Source organism: Macrobrachium nipponense, chromosome 2 (assembly GCF_015104395.2).
Source record: "Macrobrachium nipponense isolate FS-2020 chromosome 2, ASM1510439v2, whole genome shotgun sequence".
NCBI classification, from domain to species: domain Eukaryota; kingdom Metazoa; phylum Arthropoda; class Malacostraca; order Decapoda; family Palaemonidae; genus Macrobrachium; species Macrobrachium nipponense.
The window spans coordinates 117068173-117088551 of NC_087201.1; the positions used below are offsets into that span (position 1 = coordinate 117068173).

The following is a 20379-nucleotide window of genomic DNA, read 5'->3' on the forward strand; positions in this document are numbered from 1 at the left end:
TTTCTGCCCTATGCTTTTCCTGGGCTTCCTTTGGTCTTTCCAATTTCCCCTCACAATAAATAACTTATCATTGCGACTAATGCTATGGTTCCCGAAACTGACTCAGGTCCGGTTTAATTACGTACTTTATAATAATAAACCAAATACTGTATGATTACTGTTCCCTTCACATACAGAAATAGGTCTATAAAAAACGAATTAGAACAAGTCTTCATTATTACTTCACAAGGTGAAGAAAATAGCATCTAAGATGTGTCCACTTGAAATTGATATTTCAACCATTCCTTATCAAGTTTCGTTGCCTCTGGTTACTATGGTTATCATGTTGTAAAATACTCTGCCTGTTATGTTAGGTTAATATTTTGAATGTCTAGTCAAATAAACTTTACATATTGTTAAGTTACTCTGATGGTACAATAAATTTAAATAATGTAATGTCTTTTAGATTCATTTACCTACGTTTTGCAATTGTTGTCTTTTTGTCATTTAAGTCACAGTAGTACTTATTTGAAAATTTTCATCTCTTGAAAACATCCCACTTAGCAGTGAAATCAAAGATCTCAAGGACTGAAATGAATTAGATGACAGTTCAAGAAGAGTAGAGGAGCAGTAAGTTAGAAACGTGGTAAGTATGGAAGCAAAAGGACAGAAACTAGTCATCAGGTAAGCCCAGAAAATCATGCAGAAGGGGAACAGATGAAGACGTCAACTATATCTGAATTCACACAAGACAAATGAGAGAAGATAATTCCTTTTATATAGACTGAAAAGGAACATGTGATATGAAACTGTTAACAACGATGACGGTGATTGGAAAGTTTTAGTATTTGATTCCCATCATTGTTATGCACCAATTTTAATGGCTCAAGACTATATTTTGAGCCCCATCATTACTATATGTAGTGGTTCAGTGAGGCAACTGAATCAAAATTCTAGACTCTCAGTACCGATAGCTGGACACCAATCGACTGACGTAATTGGCCAATAAGGGATAAAGGAAGCAAACAGAACAAAGATGAATACTATGATAACAAAGAACCACGCTGACTAAACTGGGCTATTGACAAAATGTACAAAGATTTTGTAACTTGGAAAAAGTTTACCTTGCTCCTGGTAAGCTTGAAACATCTTCATACTGCATTAAAGATAAAGCTTATGATACCTTTACTAATTTCATGTTCTATCTCCAAAATCTCGACATAAAGGAATACCAAAATTATTCAGCAGTTGCGAAAATATTACATTTTGCCTCAAGACCTATGCTAATTAAACTTAACTTGTCAGTTTTAGGTACAATAATAATGTGGGTTTATTTAGTGAAAACTTCAGCCACCTAACCATACAATACTGTAGAAACAAGAGCACATCATGTGACATAATGTGCGAGTAGTTTTCAATATAGGTCCTTGCAATGCAACTTGATACTGGTATAGCTGGTAACAGTGGTTGGAAAAGGGAATTATGAAATGTCAGATATCACATATTTCTACAATTTCTGCATATAGTATACAACAGCACTTTGGTGAGGAAACAATAAAATTTCTAACAGATTATACACCAAACATCTGTACAGTTTACAACTATTACACAGTGCATGAATGACCTAGAAAGGAAGCTGACAAAAATATCTAATACTTTCCAATATTTCAATCACCGCTCTGATTAACCTACCGATACTTAATAACAAAATAACCTTAAAGGCTCCACTGGAAAGGGCCTTACAAAACCAGCAATGTTGTTATAGAAATTTAGGCAGGAGGATAAAAAACGCTTGTCTCACAAATCTAAACTTGAACTAAACTTGTTCATGAGACACCTAAGGATGCTGATAAAAGTACACATCACTATGAACCCTAAAAACGCAATGAAATATAAACATTTTTCAAACGTACCATCCAATTACCCTCAGCCTGGGAAAGAAAAAGTCCCAGAAAAAAATAACCCTCCTTTACACGTTTTCTATTGTTTAAAGGAACTGTTAATTTTCAGCTTTGTGGCAAACCCTCACTGCAAAAGGAGTCGCACTGAGAAGCAGTCAAATGGTTTGGAATTAATTTTTAGTCATACAAATAAACACATGCAAACTGTTTGATCAGTTTACTGCTGTACATAGAACACTGATGCAGAAGCATCATTTACAATAGTGGAAGAAAGACACTGGTAAATGACTGACAAATGCTTTTAATACAGTGTTCAGACTGGCCAAAAGTAAAAGTAAACCCCTGCTGTAGCACTTTGTCTTGTGTCACACTACCGTAGCCATTTCACTTTTCTAGACCTTGAGCTACAACCCTAGTCAAGCTGTATTAATCATATATCTGACCTGTTCAACAAAACGGCCCTGAGTCACTTGAACCACATAAAGCAATCCCATTTGCTCAATAAAACCATTTTGCACCAATTATCACTCCAATACCAAAAGACCCTCAGGAACCCCTGAGAAATTCCACCATTCACATCTTTCTTATAATTTATTTCTCTCAAATCTTCAGCCTTCATTCTCATAGCTCTCATCCTAGTACATCTGGGTCTTCCAACTTTGCAAAATAAATCAATTTTCATTCTATAAAGCGAGCTTGTGGCATTTTGCTGATCAAAATAACATCATCTGTGTATTTCAAGTCCATCTTTACGTTTATAGCGTTTTTCCATTGTAAACCCTCTCACTCTATGACCCTTTTTTGAACTATAAATTCCGAGATTGGCAAACGATGAAGGTGAATAGCATTCCTTCATAGCACCCCACTAATTATACTGTGAATTCACTTGAGAAAACCCTAGCATACATTAACTTTGCAACTACTTTGTCCATGGATAATTTTAGTTAGCTTTGCATACTGAATGAGAATGTCATACTGACACAAGAGCTCCCAGAGTTTTGGTCAGTTTATGCTATCAACTGCCTTCTCATAAAGTAAAGTCATCAGAGGGAGATTTTTCAATTCCACACATTGCTTCAAAATATATCTTAAGTATGGAATGGAATGGAATATAAAATTTTGGCCAAAGGCCAAGTGCTGGGACACAAGAGGTTATTCAGCACTGAAAGTGAAATTGAGAGTAAACAAGTTTTAAAAGTGTAATGGGAGGAAAACCTTGCAGGTGCACTAAGAAATGAAATTTTTATAATAAAATTAGATTTTGTATATACTTACCAAGTAACTACACAGCTATAATTTTCTACTTCGCAGCAGTTTACAATGAAATTCACAGTAGCGATTCTTTTGTTTAGCGAAGGTAACCGGCCCTGCCCACTTTCCGGGGAAGTAGATACAACACAGCTAAGACCATCATTTATTTTATGTAGTTACTTGGTAAGTAAATACAAAATCTAATTTTATCTTAAAAATGTAATTTTTGTATAAGTAGCTTGCCAAGTAACTACATAGCTGAATCCCACATTGACCCGAGGTGGGAATCATGGACATATACTATTCCAAAAACAGTCAGTGACAGAGCTGAATTTACAATAGTAGCTTAGCTAGCATTAACAAAATGCTTATTGTAATCTACCTGGTGAAAGAGCTCCAGCAGGAAGATACTGCCTCTGGTCAGAGCTCGCCTCAACCTGTAGAGACGTTGCATGGAGCCTTTTGTGTCTACATCAGTGGAATGCTTTGCAATCGAGTACTCTGATGGCTGCCAAAGCTACCAAAACACAAGCCCTTGCCCTGGGCAACACACAAAATGACCAGAAAAACCAGTTACCTGAACACCAATAAAAACTATCACCATTACCCAACCATCACCAACCAGATTGTGGGTACTCCAGGTACACCATACCCCCAAGCTCCCCAAAACTCAACAACCACTGTCAAGGCGAGTTAAAATAAGAGAGTATATATACTCTCCTACCCTTTGTTTCCCAATCCCATGCCAGCAATAGATAAGGGACCTAAAGCACTACAACTATTATAAACTATCTCTACGTCACGTACATAAAAATGAGTAAGTACGGATTTACATCTCCAGAATGTAGCTAGTACAATTGAAGCAAGAGACACATTATTCTTGAAAACCATGGAAGTGGCCACTGCCCTTACTTCATGGGGCTTGACCTTGCATAAAGGGAAAACTTCCTCTGAAACCTTTTGAGTGTGATTCAGAAATAACATTTCTGAGAAAAAAAAAAAAAGCCAAAGCATTTTTTGACATGGGACATGATGGGTCCTTGACCGAGCACCAAAGGTTAGGGAAGTGGCCTTGGATTGCCTTGTTCTTCTCAAGTAGAATTTCAATGCTCTTACGGGGCACAGGGTTCTTTCTTGATGTGTGGGACCGAGGATGTCAGTCAGTGACTTAATTCTGAAGGAGCAAGGATAAGGATTAGTTGTAGTTTCATTTTCAGCAAGAAAACCCAAAATGAAAGAGCACACTGCATCCCCCTGTGAAAAGCCCACATCTTTATGTAGGGCTTGTATCTCGCTCACTCTTTTAGCCATAGCTAAGGCCACCAAAAAAGGCATATTCCTTGTAAGATCCCTCAGGCTAGAAGACTGCATGGGTTTGAATGGAGGCCCTGAAATCCACTTCACCACGACATCAAGATTCCAAGACAATGCAGCCTTTTCCCTTTTGGTTGTCTCAACCGACTTAATCAATTCACTGCTGTCCTTATTTGAGGACAAATCCAGGCCCCTGGCATGGCTCTATATCCTTTGACTGTAGCTGGTGCTAACTATCGAGACGTTCTTAAAAATAGCAGTGTGCTATTTGGGCTACAGACGTAGAAGAAGATGAGATATCATGGCTTCTGCACCAGCTGCGAAAGACTGACCACTTGGTCTGGTAAACGTTAGCGGAGGATTGGCGTCTACACTTAACAATCGCTTCTACTGCTGGTCTTGAAAAGCTTTTTGCTTCGACAAGCTTCCTGACAGTCTGAAGCCTGTCAGAGCAAGAGTGGATAGTCCTTGATGGAACCCAAGAAAATGCAGTTGCCTGAGTAGACTTCGTTGCTGTGGTAGAAGTCTTGGGAAGTCCACCAGGAAGTTAAGATCTGGGAACCACTCTTTTTGTGGCCAAAAGGGGGCCACTAACGTCATCAAGAGGTTGCTATATGACTTGAATTTGTTTATCACATCTCTCACCATACTGAAGGGTGACAAAGCGTAAACATCATATTCAACCAATCCTGGATCGTCGCGTCCATTACCCATGCGAGGGATCCGGGACTGGTGAACAATACAAGGGAAGTCACGTGATTCTCGCCATTGCAAACAGATCTATTGACAGTTTCCCCCACCGCCTCCACAAGTCAGTGCACACTTGCGGATTGAGTGTCCACTTCGTCGATAGTACCTGCTTGCGATGACTTAACTTGTCCGCAATGACATTCAGTTTTCCCTGAATAAAGTTGGTGACAATCTGGGTGTGATTGTTATGAGCTCAAAGGAGCAGATCCCTGGCTGCCTCGAACGGGGAGAACAAGTGTGCCTCCTTGGTTCTTTATGTAAGCCAACGCCATTGTGTTGTCAGAATGAACAATGACTGTGGAGTCATGGACCGCTGTCGCAAAGTATTGAAGGGTCAGATGAACCACTTTTAGTTCCTTAACGAATGACGGTCTTAGCCATGTTGTACCTTTACTTCCCCGGAAAGTGGGCGGGGCCGGTTACCTTTGGTAAACAAAAGAATTGCTACTGCAAATTTCATTGTAAACTGCCGCAAAGTAGAAAATTTTGCTATGTAGTTACTTGGTAAGTTACTTATACAAAAACAATTGTTAGGAGAGGGTGGAAAGTAAGATGGAATAATGTTAGGGGACAAAGGGACACTGCAAAGAATCTAAAGTAATGCCTATAGTACACAGACAGCACTACCCCTCTAAGGAGGCCTAAAGTGTGTCTGGCTGAAGGGATGCTGTAAATACCCCCCCTATGGGGTTATTCTAATACAGTATTCATATTCCATCCAAAAACACATCCTATGGCAAGTCTTCAGTTATAGAAATGCAATTCTAATGTGTCTGGCCTTCAACCATCCCTCCACAGAACCCCGCTTAGTGTCAACTACTACCTGTTCTCCAATTTAAAACTCAGTTGTCCAGTGATGCTCTTCAAAGCACTCAATGTAATTTTTACTCATTCCTCTGCTTCAAAAGTGGGATCAGTGCTTACTGCTTACTCTCAGATTAAGACACCTATTGCTAGCTTTGGTGATTTCAAAACTTTCATCAATGTCATATGGGAAATATTTCTTCTATCTCCTTCTATTCTCTACTTCTGTTTACCAAACTTCAACACTTACCACATCACTAAAGTGTTATCCTCTCTCTCACACAATGAGGTTCTCCACCTCAGGAGGATTTCATTTACACCAAACCTAGGTACTTCACATCTAATTACGGCATCACTCCTTTCCTTTGTAAGCTTTTCCCACCTACTTTGTCTCTCAATTCATATTCAATTTCCAAGTCTATTGTCAATGTCAAAGTTCTTTTTCAGCCTACTCCCAATATATACTATATATATAGAAGGCAATTCCTGTCTGTTTGTTTGCTTGCTATGCACGGCCAGACTATGAAAGCTAGGGCTACCAAGGAAGGTTTTAGTCAAAATAAAAAATTTGGGGTCTGTTCCTAAGGGGGTCATAACCCCTCCTAATCATACAAACCAATTCTTTACAACTTTCGGAATAGACATCAATGTAGAAGTGTTTCTAAAGATACAAACAGGCTCCCAAAAATATACGGGACATAAGGCACCCTCGGTAGCAAGTGGGGCCAACCGTTATGAGCTGCTCTAAGAGCAAGGGCTCGTGCTGGCATAAGACCAGCTAAATCTAAAACAACAACAACAGGGGGCCAACCCACCGCCGGAATGGGGTCCGAGTGTTCCCCCAATATCAGGGGGCAGGAGGCCTACAGCCTTTTGACTTACCAACTAGGGGAGAAGGGAGTCATAGCCTACCTACCCTGATCTTGATAGCAGGGGGCCCACATACCTCACTTTGGGAACTAGGGCCCCAAGGGTAAGAGATGGGGCTACTGCATTCAAACTTGGTACCACAAATTAACATAAATGATTGCAAATGCATTTAACATCAATATCAGAACTTAATTATGGGCTGAGTTTTATCAAGGCCATTTAAGGGCGGCCTCTTGATGAAAATCTTTCCTGAGCAACCTCTCACAACGTGTATGCACCTGCCATCAGTCGGAGGTTACACCTTCCTGAGACTTTGAGATTATATATTAACAGTGTTTACTAGAGGGGGGGAGGGCTCTTTCTCTGTTAGCATGAGTTCCATGAATCAGCTCTAGAGTTGTTTTAGAGGGAAGAGTCTTTAGGTATGGTTGTTAGAGAGAGAGAGAGAGAGAGAGAGAGAGAGAGAGAGAGAGTTTTAGAAGGAGGAGTTGAGTTTTTAGGTATGGTTGGAGTGAGAGAGAGAGTGAGTGAGTTTTAGAGGGAGGAGTCTTTAGGTATGGCTTGAGTGAGAGACAGAGAGAGAGAGAGAGAGAGTTTTAGAGGGAGGAGTCTTTAGGTATGGCTTGAGTGAGGGACAGAGAGAGAGAGAGAGAGAGTTTTAGAGGGAGGAGTCTTTAGGTATGGCTTGAGTGAGAGACAGACAGAGAGACCTTACAGACCTTACAGACCTTACAGTTCGTTCGGGTTGCCCCAGGTCCCTCAGTGTGAGGCGCCTCTAATGTCTACCAGAGAGTTGCTAGTACATCTTCCGGTATATTTTGCATCTTCCAATCTTGGATGGTCTGGGATGCAGTTTAGATATTTGTCGAGCTTATTCTTAAACACATCTACGCTCACTCCTGATATATTCCTCAGATGAGCTGGCAACGCATTGAATAGACGCTGCATTATCGATGCTGGTGCGTAGTGGATTAATGTTCTGTGTGCTTTCCTTATTTTTCCTGGTATAGTTTTGGGCACTATTAATCTACCTCTGCTTGCTCTCTCTGATATTTTTAGTTCCATGATATTTTCTGTTATTCCTTCTATCTGTTTCCATGCCTGAATTATCATGTAGCGTTCTCTTCTCCTTTCTAGACTATTCTAGCTGTAAAGGACCTTTGTACACTCTCTATTTGTGCAATATCCTTTTGATAGTGTGGGTACCATATCATATTGCAATATTCAAGTGGACTACGAACATATGTTTTATAAAGCATAATCATGTGTTCAGCTTTTCTTGTTTTGAAGTGCCGTAACAACATTCCTCCCATTTTTGCTTTACATTTTGCCAACAGAATGGCTATTTGATCATTGCATAACATGTTCCTATTCATCATCACACCAAGGTCTTTAACTGCTTCCTTATTTGTGATTGTCTCATTATTAGGTCCCCTATATGCATATAGCTTTCCTTCTCTGTCTCCATAATTTATTGATTCAAATTTATCAGAGTTAAATACCATCCTATTTACCTCTGCCCAATCATATACTTTGTTAAGGTCTCTTTGTAGAGCGTTCCTATCTTCATCACAAGTAATTTCTCTACTTATTCTTGTGTCATCAGCGAAACTACTCTCTACCGAATCCTTAACATTACTGTCTATGGTCTTGCATATCATAATCACAAACAATATTGCAGCCCCAGCTTAGCACCCGTACCTTGTGGCACACCGGATATTACCTTGGTTTTCATCCGATTTCTCATCGTTTGCAATAACTATCTGTTTTCTTCTGTTGTTGTAAAAATTCTTTTAACCATCTTCCTACTTTATCTACGATATTGTGTTTTCTAATTTTCTTTGCTTAATATATATGGTTCTACTTTGTCAAAAGCTTTTCGCCAAAGTCTAGATAAACCACATCTGTTTCATTTCCGCTTTTCATATTTTTGAATATGTTCTCACGGAGGTGGACTAACAGTTGGGTTTGTGTACTTTTTCCAGGTACGAAACCGTGTTGTCCTATATAAACAAATTATTTTTTATTTAAATGTTTTCATAATATTTTCTTCATTACCCTTTCATACACTTCATAATATGTGATGTTAGACTCACAGGCCTATAATTACTTGCCTCCTAGTCGTTGATCCACTTTTGAAAGTAGGGGTGATATATGCTAATTTGTTGCTCATCATAAATCTTGCCTGTATCTACACTTTGTCTTAATAATATTGCAAGTGGCTTTGCGATAGAATGAAAACTACTTTCTTTAACAAAATAGCAGGGACTCCATCAGGCCCTGCAGCAGCTCCATTTTTAAATTTCATTAATTGCCTGCACAATATCAGCTTCATTAATTTCTATGTCTGCTAAATATTCACTATTTTCGTCCTTACTTCTATATCATTATCTTCATTAGCTATTCTAGGGGTGAATTCTCTCTTATATCGTTCTGCCAGTATGTTTGCAAATTTCCTTTTTTTCATTCGTTAATCTCCCCTTCAATTCTCAGAGGGCCATATATTCTTCTTTTATTCATCTTCTTCGCATATGAGTATAATAGTTTTGGGGTTTTTGCTTGATATTTAATAGGGTTTTTTCTTCCCAAGTCCCGTTTTTTCATTTTCTTTTGATTGTATAATCTTTTGTTCTGCATTTTCTATCTTACTTTTTAGTTCCTATAACTTCCATGCATTTTTTTCTTTTGCAAGACCTTTTTTCCACTTTCTGATTTTCTGGAACAAGATCCTTCTGTCTCTTGGTATGCATGTATGATGTTTACTTTTCTTCTTCGGTATATATTTATCCACTATTTTCTCAATAATTTAATATAAATATCTCCGTATTTACCTTATGACATCACTTACGAAAATGTTATCCCAATCTTTGTTTAATTCTTCATAATAATTTCTGACCATTTTATATTTTTACTGTAGAAGTTGTATTTTCCATATCCTTCCCACTTTTTCATTTCTTGCTTATCTCTATTTTCACTTGCTTTGGAATGAACTGTTAATTCTATGACATTATGATCTGAAATACTCGCATTATAAACTATTATTCTTTAACATAATTTTCATCTCGTTCACAAATACTAGGTCTAAAGTATTTTACTTTCTTGTTGGCAGGTGATTTATTTGTTTGAATGTTGTATTCTAGTAGCATATCTAATAGCTTTTCAAATTGCCTCTTATCTTCTGCACTATATTACTCTCTTTTTTATATGTATAAGTACAACCACAGTCTCCTATTCGTTCTTTCCATTTCGACGAAAGGAAAGTTGAAGTCACCAGATAGGAGAATCGTCCAGTCCTTGTGATTTCTACATATATCATCCAATTTTTCAATTATTAAGTCAAACTCTTTAGTATTAGGAGGTCTATATATTACTATGTTCATCAATTTTTCAGATTCAAATTCTACCGCTATAGTTCACATTCTGAGTTACTATCTTTCTCATATATTTTTCCTGTTTTTTGTCTTTCCCATATATTGCGGTTTCCCCCTTGATTCCTATTTTTTCTATCTGATCTATAAGTTGGAACCCTTTTATTTTGATCATATTCCAGTCCTCTTGGGAATACCAGGTTTTCACTTTATATTCATTATATCTATTTTCTTTTCATTTTGGGGTTAGTTCTTCTAAGTACTCTATTTTCTTTTTGAGTTACTCGTAACTAAACCCTGCGCATTCATCACTATGATGGTTTGCGTGTTTTCTCCTTCATTTAATATTGGTAGTAATAAGGATTTTCTTTTCCCATGTCTCTTTCCTGTTCTGGTATGTTGTTCTTTTTTTCATTTCCAGAAATTCTGACATTAAAAAATCCAACTTTTCCATAATATTTGATCTTCCTTCACTCATAATTATTCATTTTGTGTCTGAATCTGCAATTTTTCTCTCCGTTTTCTGCAATATCCTCTTGCATAATAAATACAGTTATTATCTCTTGAGTAGAATTTCGGAGCTGATGCTTTGAAATTTTTGCTGACACCTCTGCATATCTCATTGGTGTTTGCTTTTCTCTTTTACCTGATATTCTTGATTTCTCTCTTTATTTGTTTCTTTCTTATTTTGGATTTTATTACTTGGTTGGTTATTTATTTGATTATGATCATGGCTACAGGGTGCATATATTTGCATTTTTTGTCGAACTTACATCCTTCCTTCTTTTAGGTTTTTACATATTTTTGGATGCAGATCTCTGCAATCATCCCCATAGCCATCTAAGTATGCACATTTACCATATATTTCATAGTTTTGACATACCTTAGGATGTTTGTAGTAACATCTTTCTCCAAATCTGCAATTCCCTCTTTTCAAAAGGTTGCAGATTTTGTCTTTCTTGTCTATTTTTTCCTCTTTCCCGTCATTGTGTAGATCTGGGTAGAGCCTCTTCGGGATTTGCTTTTCTGTTGTCATATCGTAATTTATTTCTTCGTGAGGTATGCTGCTTTATTGCCTCATATGTTGTATCAATGAGTATCTCTGCATCCATACTTTATCTTGTTTCTTTGTTTTCCTTATTTTTTTCTGTCATTTCATTTTTGTTTACTTCTCTTCCGTTTTCCTCTTCTTCTTCTTCTTCATCCTCAACTATTTGTACATTCAATCTTGATTTAATAACATTGTCTATCCATGATAGACATGTTGAACAAAAAATTCTTGTATCTTTTCTCAAATCTTGCATTACCTCAGCACACTGTGGATGGGTCGGAATGTTGCATGCAGCACATTTTCTGATTAGGTTTTGTGGATTGACTATGCTATACCAAACCTTACACAGTTTGCATGCTTTTGGCATTCTTTTTCCTAATGCATCAATTAGGATATTCACAAGATTCACCTTATTCATTTCTTTGTCGGAATATGTTGGTTTATGTATATTTTCTTTATGAGTCTCTTGACCACTTGGATTTTATTTTGGAACTTCTTCAATTATTTTCAAAGAGTTTTCATTAGATTTGTTCCAGTTTAAAGGATTATATCCTTCTAATATATCTATGAATGCTTTTGTATCTTTTTGGTTAGGACTGTTGCTGATTTCATAGATGAGAAATGCCAGTTCCCTTCCTGCTACCTCATCGTATTGGCGGAATCCGCCAAGCAAGCTAAATTACGCCACCTCTTCCGCTGTTTGGAACTTACTGCCATCTTGTTCCTGATTTCAGTATTACACTTGTTAAACTAACTTAGAAGACGCTTTATCCTACTATTTTCACACTAATCTTATCACCGAGAGAGAGAGAGAGAGAGAGACCTTACCTTACCTTACAGACCTTACATCTTGTTCGGTTGCCCCAGGTCCCTCAGTGTGAGGCACCTCTAATGTCTACCAGAGAGTTGCTAGTACATCTTCCGGTATATTTTGCATCTTCCAATCTTGGATGGTCTGGGATGCAGTTTAGATATTTGTCGAGCTTATTCTTAAACACATCTACGCTCACTCCTGATATATTCCTCAGATGAGCTGGCAACGCATTGAATAGACGCTGCATTATCGATGCTGGTGCGTAGTGGATTAATGTCCTGTGCTTTCCTTATTTTTCCCCTGGATAGTTTTTTGGGCACTATTAATCTACCTCTGCTTGCTCTTTCTGATATTTTTAGTTCCATGATATTTTCTGCTATTCCTTCTATCTGTTTCCATGCCTGAATTATCATGTATCGTTCTCTTCTCCTTTCTAGACTATATAATTTTAAGAATTGTAGTCTTTCCAGTAGTCTAGGTCCTTAACTTCTTCTATTCTACCTGTAAGGACCTTTGTACACTCTCTATTTGTGCAATATCCTTTTTTGGTTTTTGATAGTGTGGGTACCATATCATATTTTGCAATATTTCAAGTGGAACTACGAACATATGTTTTATAAATAAAAGCATAATCATGTTTGCGTTCAGCTTTTCATTGTTTTGAAGTTGCCCCCCCGTTAAACCAAATCATTCCCATTTTTGCTTTACATTTTGCCAACAGAGTTGCTATTTGATCATTGCATAACATGTTCCTATTCATCATCACACCAAGGTCTTTAACTGCTTCCTTATTTGTGATGGTCTCATTATTAGGTCCCTTATATGCATATAGCTTTCTTTCTCTGTCTCCATAATTTATTGATTCAAATTTATCAGAGTTAAACTACCATCCTATTTACCTCTGCCCAATCATATACTTTGTTAAGGTCTCTTTGTAGAGCGTTCCTATCTTCATCACAAGTAATTTCTCTACTTATTCTTGTGTCATCTGCGAAACTACTCACTACCGAATCCTTCACATTATTGTCTATGTCTTCAATCATAATAACAAACAGTATTGCAGCTAACACCGTACCTTGCGGCACACCGGATATTACCTTGACTTCATCCGATTTCTCGTCGTTTGCAATAACTATCTGTTTTCTGTTGTGTAAAAATTCTTTTAACCATCTTCTACTTTATCCACGATATTGTGTTTTTCTAATTTTCTTCGCTAATATATTATGGTCTACTTTATCAAAAGCTTTTGCAAAGTCTAAATAAACCACATCTGTTTCATTTCCGCTTTTCATATTTTTGAATATTGTTCTCACTGGTGGACTAACAGTTGGGTTTGTGTACTTTTTCCGGGTACGAAACCATGTTGTCCTTTATTAAACAAATTATTTTTTATTAAATGTTTCATAATATTTTTCTTCATTACCCTTTCATACACTTTCATAATATGTGATGTTAGACGGTCACAGGCCTATAATTTACTTGCCTCTAGTCTTGATCCACTTTTGAAAGTAGGGGTAATATATGCTAATTGTGCTCCTCAATAAATCTTGCCTGTATCTACACTTTGTCTTAATAATATTGCAAGTGGCTTTGCGATAGAATGAACTACTTTCTTTAACAAAATAGCAGGAATTCCATCAGGCCCTGCAGCAGCTCCATTTTTGTTAATTCATTAATAGCCTGCACAATATCAGCTTCATTAATATCTATGTCAGCTAAATATTCACTATTTTCATCCCTTACTTCTATATCATTATCTTCATTATTCTATTCTAGGGGTGAATTCTCTCTTATATCGTTCTGCCAGTATGGTTGCAAATTTCCTTTTTTTCATTCGTTAATCTCCCTTCAATTCTCAGAGGGCGGCCTATTTCTATTCTTTCTTTTATTCATCTTCTTCTTGCATATGAGTATAATAGCTTGGGGTTTTGCTTGATATTTAATAGGGTTTTTCTTCCAAGTCCCGTTTTTCATTTTCTTTTGATTGTATAATCTTTTGTTCTGCATTTTCTATCTTACTTTTTAGTTCTATAACTTTCCATGCATTTTTTTCTTTTGCAAGACCTTTTTTCCACTTTCTGATTTTCTGGAACAAGATCCTTCTGTCTCTTGGTATGCATGAATGATGTTGCTTTTCTTCTTCGGTATATATTTTTTCCACTATTTTCTCCAAATATTTTATATAATATCTCCGTATTTACCCTTATGTCATCACTTACGAAAATGTTATCCCAATCTTTGTTTAATTCTTCATTAATTTCTGACCATTTTATATTTTTACTGTAGAAGTTGTATTTTCCATATCCTTCCCACTTTTTCATTTCTTGCTTATCTCTATTTTCACTTGCTTTGGAATGAACTGTTAATTCTATGACATTATGGTCTGAAATATTCGCATTATAAACTATTATTTCTTTAACATAATTCAATCTCGTTCACAAATACTAGGTCTAAAGTATTTTCCTTTCTTGTTGGCAGGTGATTTATTTGTTGAATGTTGTATTCTAGTAGCATATCTAATAGCTTTTCAAATTGCCTCTTATCTTCTGCACTACTATTACTCTCTTTTTTATATGTATAAAGTACAACCACAATCTCCTATTCGTCTTTCCATTCTACGAAAGGGAAAGTGAAGTCACCAGATAGGAGAATAGTCCAGTCCTTGTGATTTCTACATATATCATCCAATTTTTCAATTATTAAGTCAAACTCTTTAGTATTAGGAGGTCTATATATTACTATGTTCATCAATTTTTCAGATTCAAATTCTACCGCTATTAGTTCACTTTTTTTATGATTACTATATTTCTCATATATTTTTCCTTGTTTTTTGTCTTTCCCATATATTGCGGTTCCTCCTTGATTCCTATTTTTTCTATCTGATCTATAAGTTTGGAACCCTTTTATTTGATCATCCTTCCCATTCTCTTGGGAATACCAGGTTTCACTTATATTCATTATATCTATTTTCTTTTCATTTTGGGTTAGTTCTTCTAAGTACTCTATTTTTCTTTTTGAGTTACTCGTAACTAAACCCTGCGCATTCATCACTATGATGGTTTGCGTGTTTTCTCCTTCATTTAATACTGGTAGTAATAAGGATTTTCCCATGTCTCTTTCCTGTTCTGGTATGTTGTTCTTTTTTTCATTTCCAGCAAAAAATTCTGACATTAAAAAATCCAACTTTTCCATAATATTTGATCGTCCTTCATCATAATTATTCATTTTGTGTCTGAATCTGCAATTTTCTCCGTTTCTGCAATATCCTCTTGCATAATAAATACAGTTATTATCTCTTGAGTAGAATTTCGGAGCTGATGCTTTTGAAATTTTTTGTTTTTTCTGACAACCTCTGCATATCTCATTGGTGGTTTGCTTTCTCTTTTACTCCTGATATTCTTGATTTCTCTCTTTAATTTGTTTTCTTTCTTATTTTGGAATTTTATTACTTGGTGGTTATTTATTTGATTATGGATTCATGGCTACAGGGTGCATATATTTGCATTTTTGTCGAACTTACATCCTTTTCCTTCTTTTAGGTTTTTACATATTTTTGGATGCAGATCTCTGCAATCATCCCCATATCCATCTAAGTATGCACATTTACCATATATTTCATAGTTTTGACATATCTTAGGATGTTTGTAGTAAACATCTTTCTCCAAATCTGCAATTCCCTCTTTTCAAAAGGTTGCAGATTTTGTCTTTCGTCTATATTTTCCTCTTTCCCGTCATTGTATAGATCTGGGTAGAGCCTCTTCGGGATTTGCTTTTCTGTTGTCATATCGTAATTTATTTCTTCGTAGGTATGTGCTGCTTTATTGCCTCATATGTAGTATCAATGATATCTCTTGCATCCATACTTTTATCTTGTTCTTTGTTTTCCTTATTTTTTTTCTGTCATTTCATTTTTGTTTTACATTCTCTTCCGTTTTCCTCTTCTTCTTTTTCTTCTTCTTCTTCCTCTTCCTCTTCTTCTTCATCCTCAACTATTTGTACATTCATCTTGATTAATAACATTGTCTATCCATGATAGACATGTTGAACAAAAAATTCTTGTATCTTTTCTCAAATCTTGTATTACCTCAGCACCTGTGGATGGGTCGGAATGTTGCATGCAGCACATTTTCTGATTAGGTTTTGTGGATTGACTATGCTATACCAAACCTTACACAGTTTGCATGCTTTTGGCATTCTTTTTCCTAATGCATCAATTAGGATATTCACAAGATTCACCTTATTCATTTTCTTTGTCGGAATATGTTGGTTTATGTATATTTTCTTTATGAGTCTCTTGACCACTTGGATTTTATTTGGAACTTCTTCAATTATTTTCAAGATGTTTTCATTAGATTTGTTCCAGTTTGAAGGATTATATCCTTCTAATATATCTATGAGGAGAGAGAGAGAGAGAGAGAGAAGAGAGAGAGAGAGATGAGAGAGAGAGAGAGAAACCTAGAATTGCTGAGCTGAGGAATCAAAAGGAAACAACTAGGGGCAGAGATAATTCCAGAATCAAAATGAAACACAACTAGGGACAGAGAAAATTCCACAACAGGCAATAGAAATTGAATAACTAGCAAATTAGGTGTAGACTTTTAATCATTCCCATATGGTAAAGTTAATTCATTTGCCAATTATAATTATTTATATTCAGAGGTTTCATGTATTCATGGCCGGGCTTGTATTCCCTCTAGAGTATACTGTAGAGGTTGTTCTTTACATGCCGTTCCTTATAAGAAATATTACGTTATACGTTATGGATAAACGCATAATTTTCTACTTGGCTTATTTTACTAACATTAATTGTAAGAAAAGTTTTGTTTATTATTAATAGGTGTAGTTTTTCCAGACCTCCGAGTCTCAATAGAAGAAAAGTTTTAATGTCATACACAGAAGTTCCATTCACTATTATCACCGTTATTCATGTGACTATTGTTAAACAACCCCTTCAGTCATTTACGTGTCGATTGTGGAAAGGTCTGTTTAGAGAAATGCAGTTTGATATTGTCTTAGGGTTCTCTTTTTAAAGAATTTTCAAAGAAATCAGTACTATATTAGCACTAAAATAACACACAAAATTAGCTTTAGGATAGCACTATAAAAACACACTAACATTAAAGATAAACAAGGAAATTTTTCATGTTCAGCTTTTAGTTAGCCATACACTATCCTCGAGCAAATCTACCTCTCTTCCACTCATCAGTCTCTCAACTAGACCACCTTACCCCCACCAATTTCAGTGACCGCAAACCCAGGCTGAGGACATCAGTACAGTAAAAGCAAGAAGCCTCTCAGTTTGAATCACATTTTGGAATATCAAAACCTGCAAAATGCTTGCCAATGATACCCAAGTTGATTTTGCCACCCCCCCAACAAAAAAACCCTAGTTTAGCCAAAATTACTGGGTTTTAAGGTCATATCAGAACTGCACACTTAGTGCAGTCATATTTCTTCATGACATAATGTCACTTAATTAGCTAATGAGAGAGAGAGAGAGAGAGAGAGAGAGAGAGAGAGAGAGAGAGAGAGAGAGAGAGAGAGAGAGAGAGAGAGAGAGAGAGAGAGAGAGAGAGCTATGGTGTTGGATACTTTCAACTTTGCTGAATTCTTGGGTATATTCAATCATGTGGTGCTGCTTCTCTTTATAGTAATTGTAGGATATGCACTGCAACCAATACTGTAGACAGATAACCACATGCTTGTGCTTTAAGGTTAAAACATCCTGTTATGATGTTCATGATTACCACCAATACCAAAATAACAAAAACACAACTCTCGGCCAGGCGGTTAAGAAAACTGGCGTAGATGATCGTCGTTTGACCACTCTTCACCCGATCTACGCATGCGTTGCCAGATATCACAAGATTCCTTGCTTTTTAACCAGATTCAGCTAGGCGCTAGAAATTATCCTATTGTTAAGACCAAGGGTTTGTTCACGTATGAACAAATATTTTTAAGTCATGTATTGTGTAATGAATATGACTGATATATAATAATAGATACGGTGGTAATGATAACGGTATAGCCTTTAGTTTTATGGAATCTTAATAAACATAACTGTTAAAAGTGAGACAGTTATCTTAATTACAGACATAACCTGTTTAATTTCTTTTTTCAGTGTCTTACGCCAATCATACCTAATGACTCCTCCCATTAAAACTACTCTTAAGAGCTGATTGGTGGAACTCTTGTTAACAGAAAGAGCCCTCCCACCAATTCCCCATAGTAAACACTGTTACCATATAATTTTGAAGTCTCTCAAAGAGTAACACTTGTTCACTACTGTACATCCAGGTCATTTAGAAGTAGTGTGTGCTCAATAACATATCTGAAGGCCAGGTACAGCTGCCAGTCTTATATAAAGGCATACCATTTCCTTCATTCACCTCCCAGCCCTCTATTTACCTATCTCAACATTCTACCTTTTTATCTTGCTAACTAGTACGGGAATGTCAATCCCATAACTTCAAAGCGCAATGCCTCCAAGATAATTTCTTAGTTCTCTGTCCACCCTTTACCCTCTAACTTTTCTACTGTTCCAGAAGAAAATGTAATCGAGTCTCTTGCTTCTCTCAGTAATTCAGGTGTCAAGGTTGAATTCTTAGTCTTAGTGATTAAGTCATTCCAATACCTAAATCTGGTGTAAAAAATATAGTGCACGATTTCAGATTCCATGTTTTCTATCTTTGGTATGAAGATACAAGTAGGGCTGATTCATTCATTTAGAATATTTTTCATATTCAGGTAAATTCTTTTGCCTACAATGTTAAAATTCTTTTGTCTCCACACTGTTAATCTTCATAATTCTCACCACTGACTAAAACCATTTGATCTTAGTATGTATTAGGGAATTATTTTTTCAAACCCTTCAAATTTAACAGCTGGTATAATAAAAATGAGAAAATTTCCTTTGAAGATCTTTTGACAAATTAATACTTGTTCTTGGTTGAAATTTGGACAGTCACAACAAATGTGTTTAATTTGAGATTGTTCTACATTTAGGACATTCAAATTTTAAAGGACCACAAGAGCATGACAATTTCTAAGACTGGATTACATGATTTCCATATGAAATTATTTCAGTATGATGAAATTCTACATCCAACATGGTGTTTAAATTTGTTTATATCTAATTCATCATTCCACCAGCCTGCCATTTACAAATGATAATGGGCTTTACAGGTCAATCACAATCATATCATACCTGGTGCTTTGGCTACTTCTTTCAAAACCAATGATTCCAAAATCAGAGGTTACCCATTTGACCAGAACTGCTGTTACAAAACAAAAAGCATCTAAATTTCTCAATTTTATTAGACCAAAATCATCTATTCAAGTCACCTGTTTCACACAGACAACATAAACATAGGAGGTACTTCTACTGCGACACAGTGATATATGTACTAAGTAAGCCTAGAGTTTAATGCTGAAGAAGCAAAGCTTTTGCTATGCCTCATCCGAGCATATATTTATGGGCTGAGATTATTGCTCCAGATATACTCAGCACATACATCACTTTTTTAATCTTGCTATAACACAGAAATAAAGTAAAGCAACAATCTAGCCAAGGATTAAAAACATATCAGAGGGGCATTTGGATTAAGTCAAATTCGACTACTCCTCCACTTCTAATATGTCTTGCACCTCACCAAGTTTCTCTCTTTACACATTAAGGCAAAAAAAATCATCTTAAAAAGAGGCATCAGCAATATGTAAGGTTTGTCATTACTCTAAACAGGCATTTCTAAATGAGGGATAAAGATTCCAGCGTAGTTTCTCGAAATGTCAACGAAAATATTAATATAACTATAATTCCAATTATATTTTTTTTGCATTGAATGAAATATACATTTACAACCACTGACATACTAAAGTTTACACAGCAGCAGCACCAGAGATAATTTCAATCAACTCTCCAGTAATGACAGCCTGTCGAGTACGGTTGTATGTCAGAGTTAGCTTGTCAATCATCTCACCTGAAGAAGAAATTTCACATACATTAGTCTAGAAAAGACCACCTGCACCCTAATATCCATTATCCTATGATTTCTATAAACAGCAACCCCATAACACACACAGTGACCAATGCATTCATGGATAAACCTATAAATATGGCCTTTTGTTTTCAATAAAACATAAAATACCTATAATTCTTATTGACATATACCTAATGAATTGCTGTATCTTATAGTTTTAGCTTGTATATGTGTACTATATGTATACATCACATTACTGACAGCACACCACATGCATTTGCTTGCTTGCAGTCTTCCC

The 20379-nt window shown here is 36.2% G+C and overlaps 2 protein-coding genes across 3 annotated transcripts in view; both read right to left on the reverse strand.

Moving 5' to 3' along the window:
- The window catches only part of LOC135220927 (uncharacterized), a 241443-nt gene that overhangs the window by 166275 nt on the left and 54789 nt on the right, over nucleotides 1–20379 (reverse strand). The window lies entirely within an intron of this gene.
- Nucleotides 19402–20379, reverse strand: part of LOC135220926 (ATP synthase subunit gamma, mitochondrial-like) — a 39836-nt gene continuing 38858 nt past the window's right edge. For both annotated transcript variants that reach the window (XM_064258579.1, XM_064258578.1), the window contains one exon: nucleotides 19402–20081. In XM_064258579.1, the coding sequence (XP_064114649.1) occupies nucleotides 19981–20081 (101 nt within the window). In that variant the 3' untranslated portion in view covers nucleotides 19402–19980. The remainder of the gene's footprint in view (nucleotides 20082–20379) is intronic.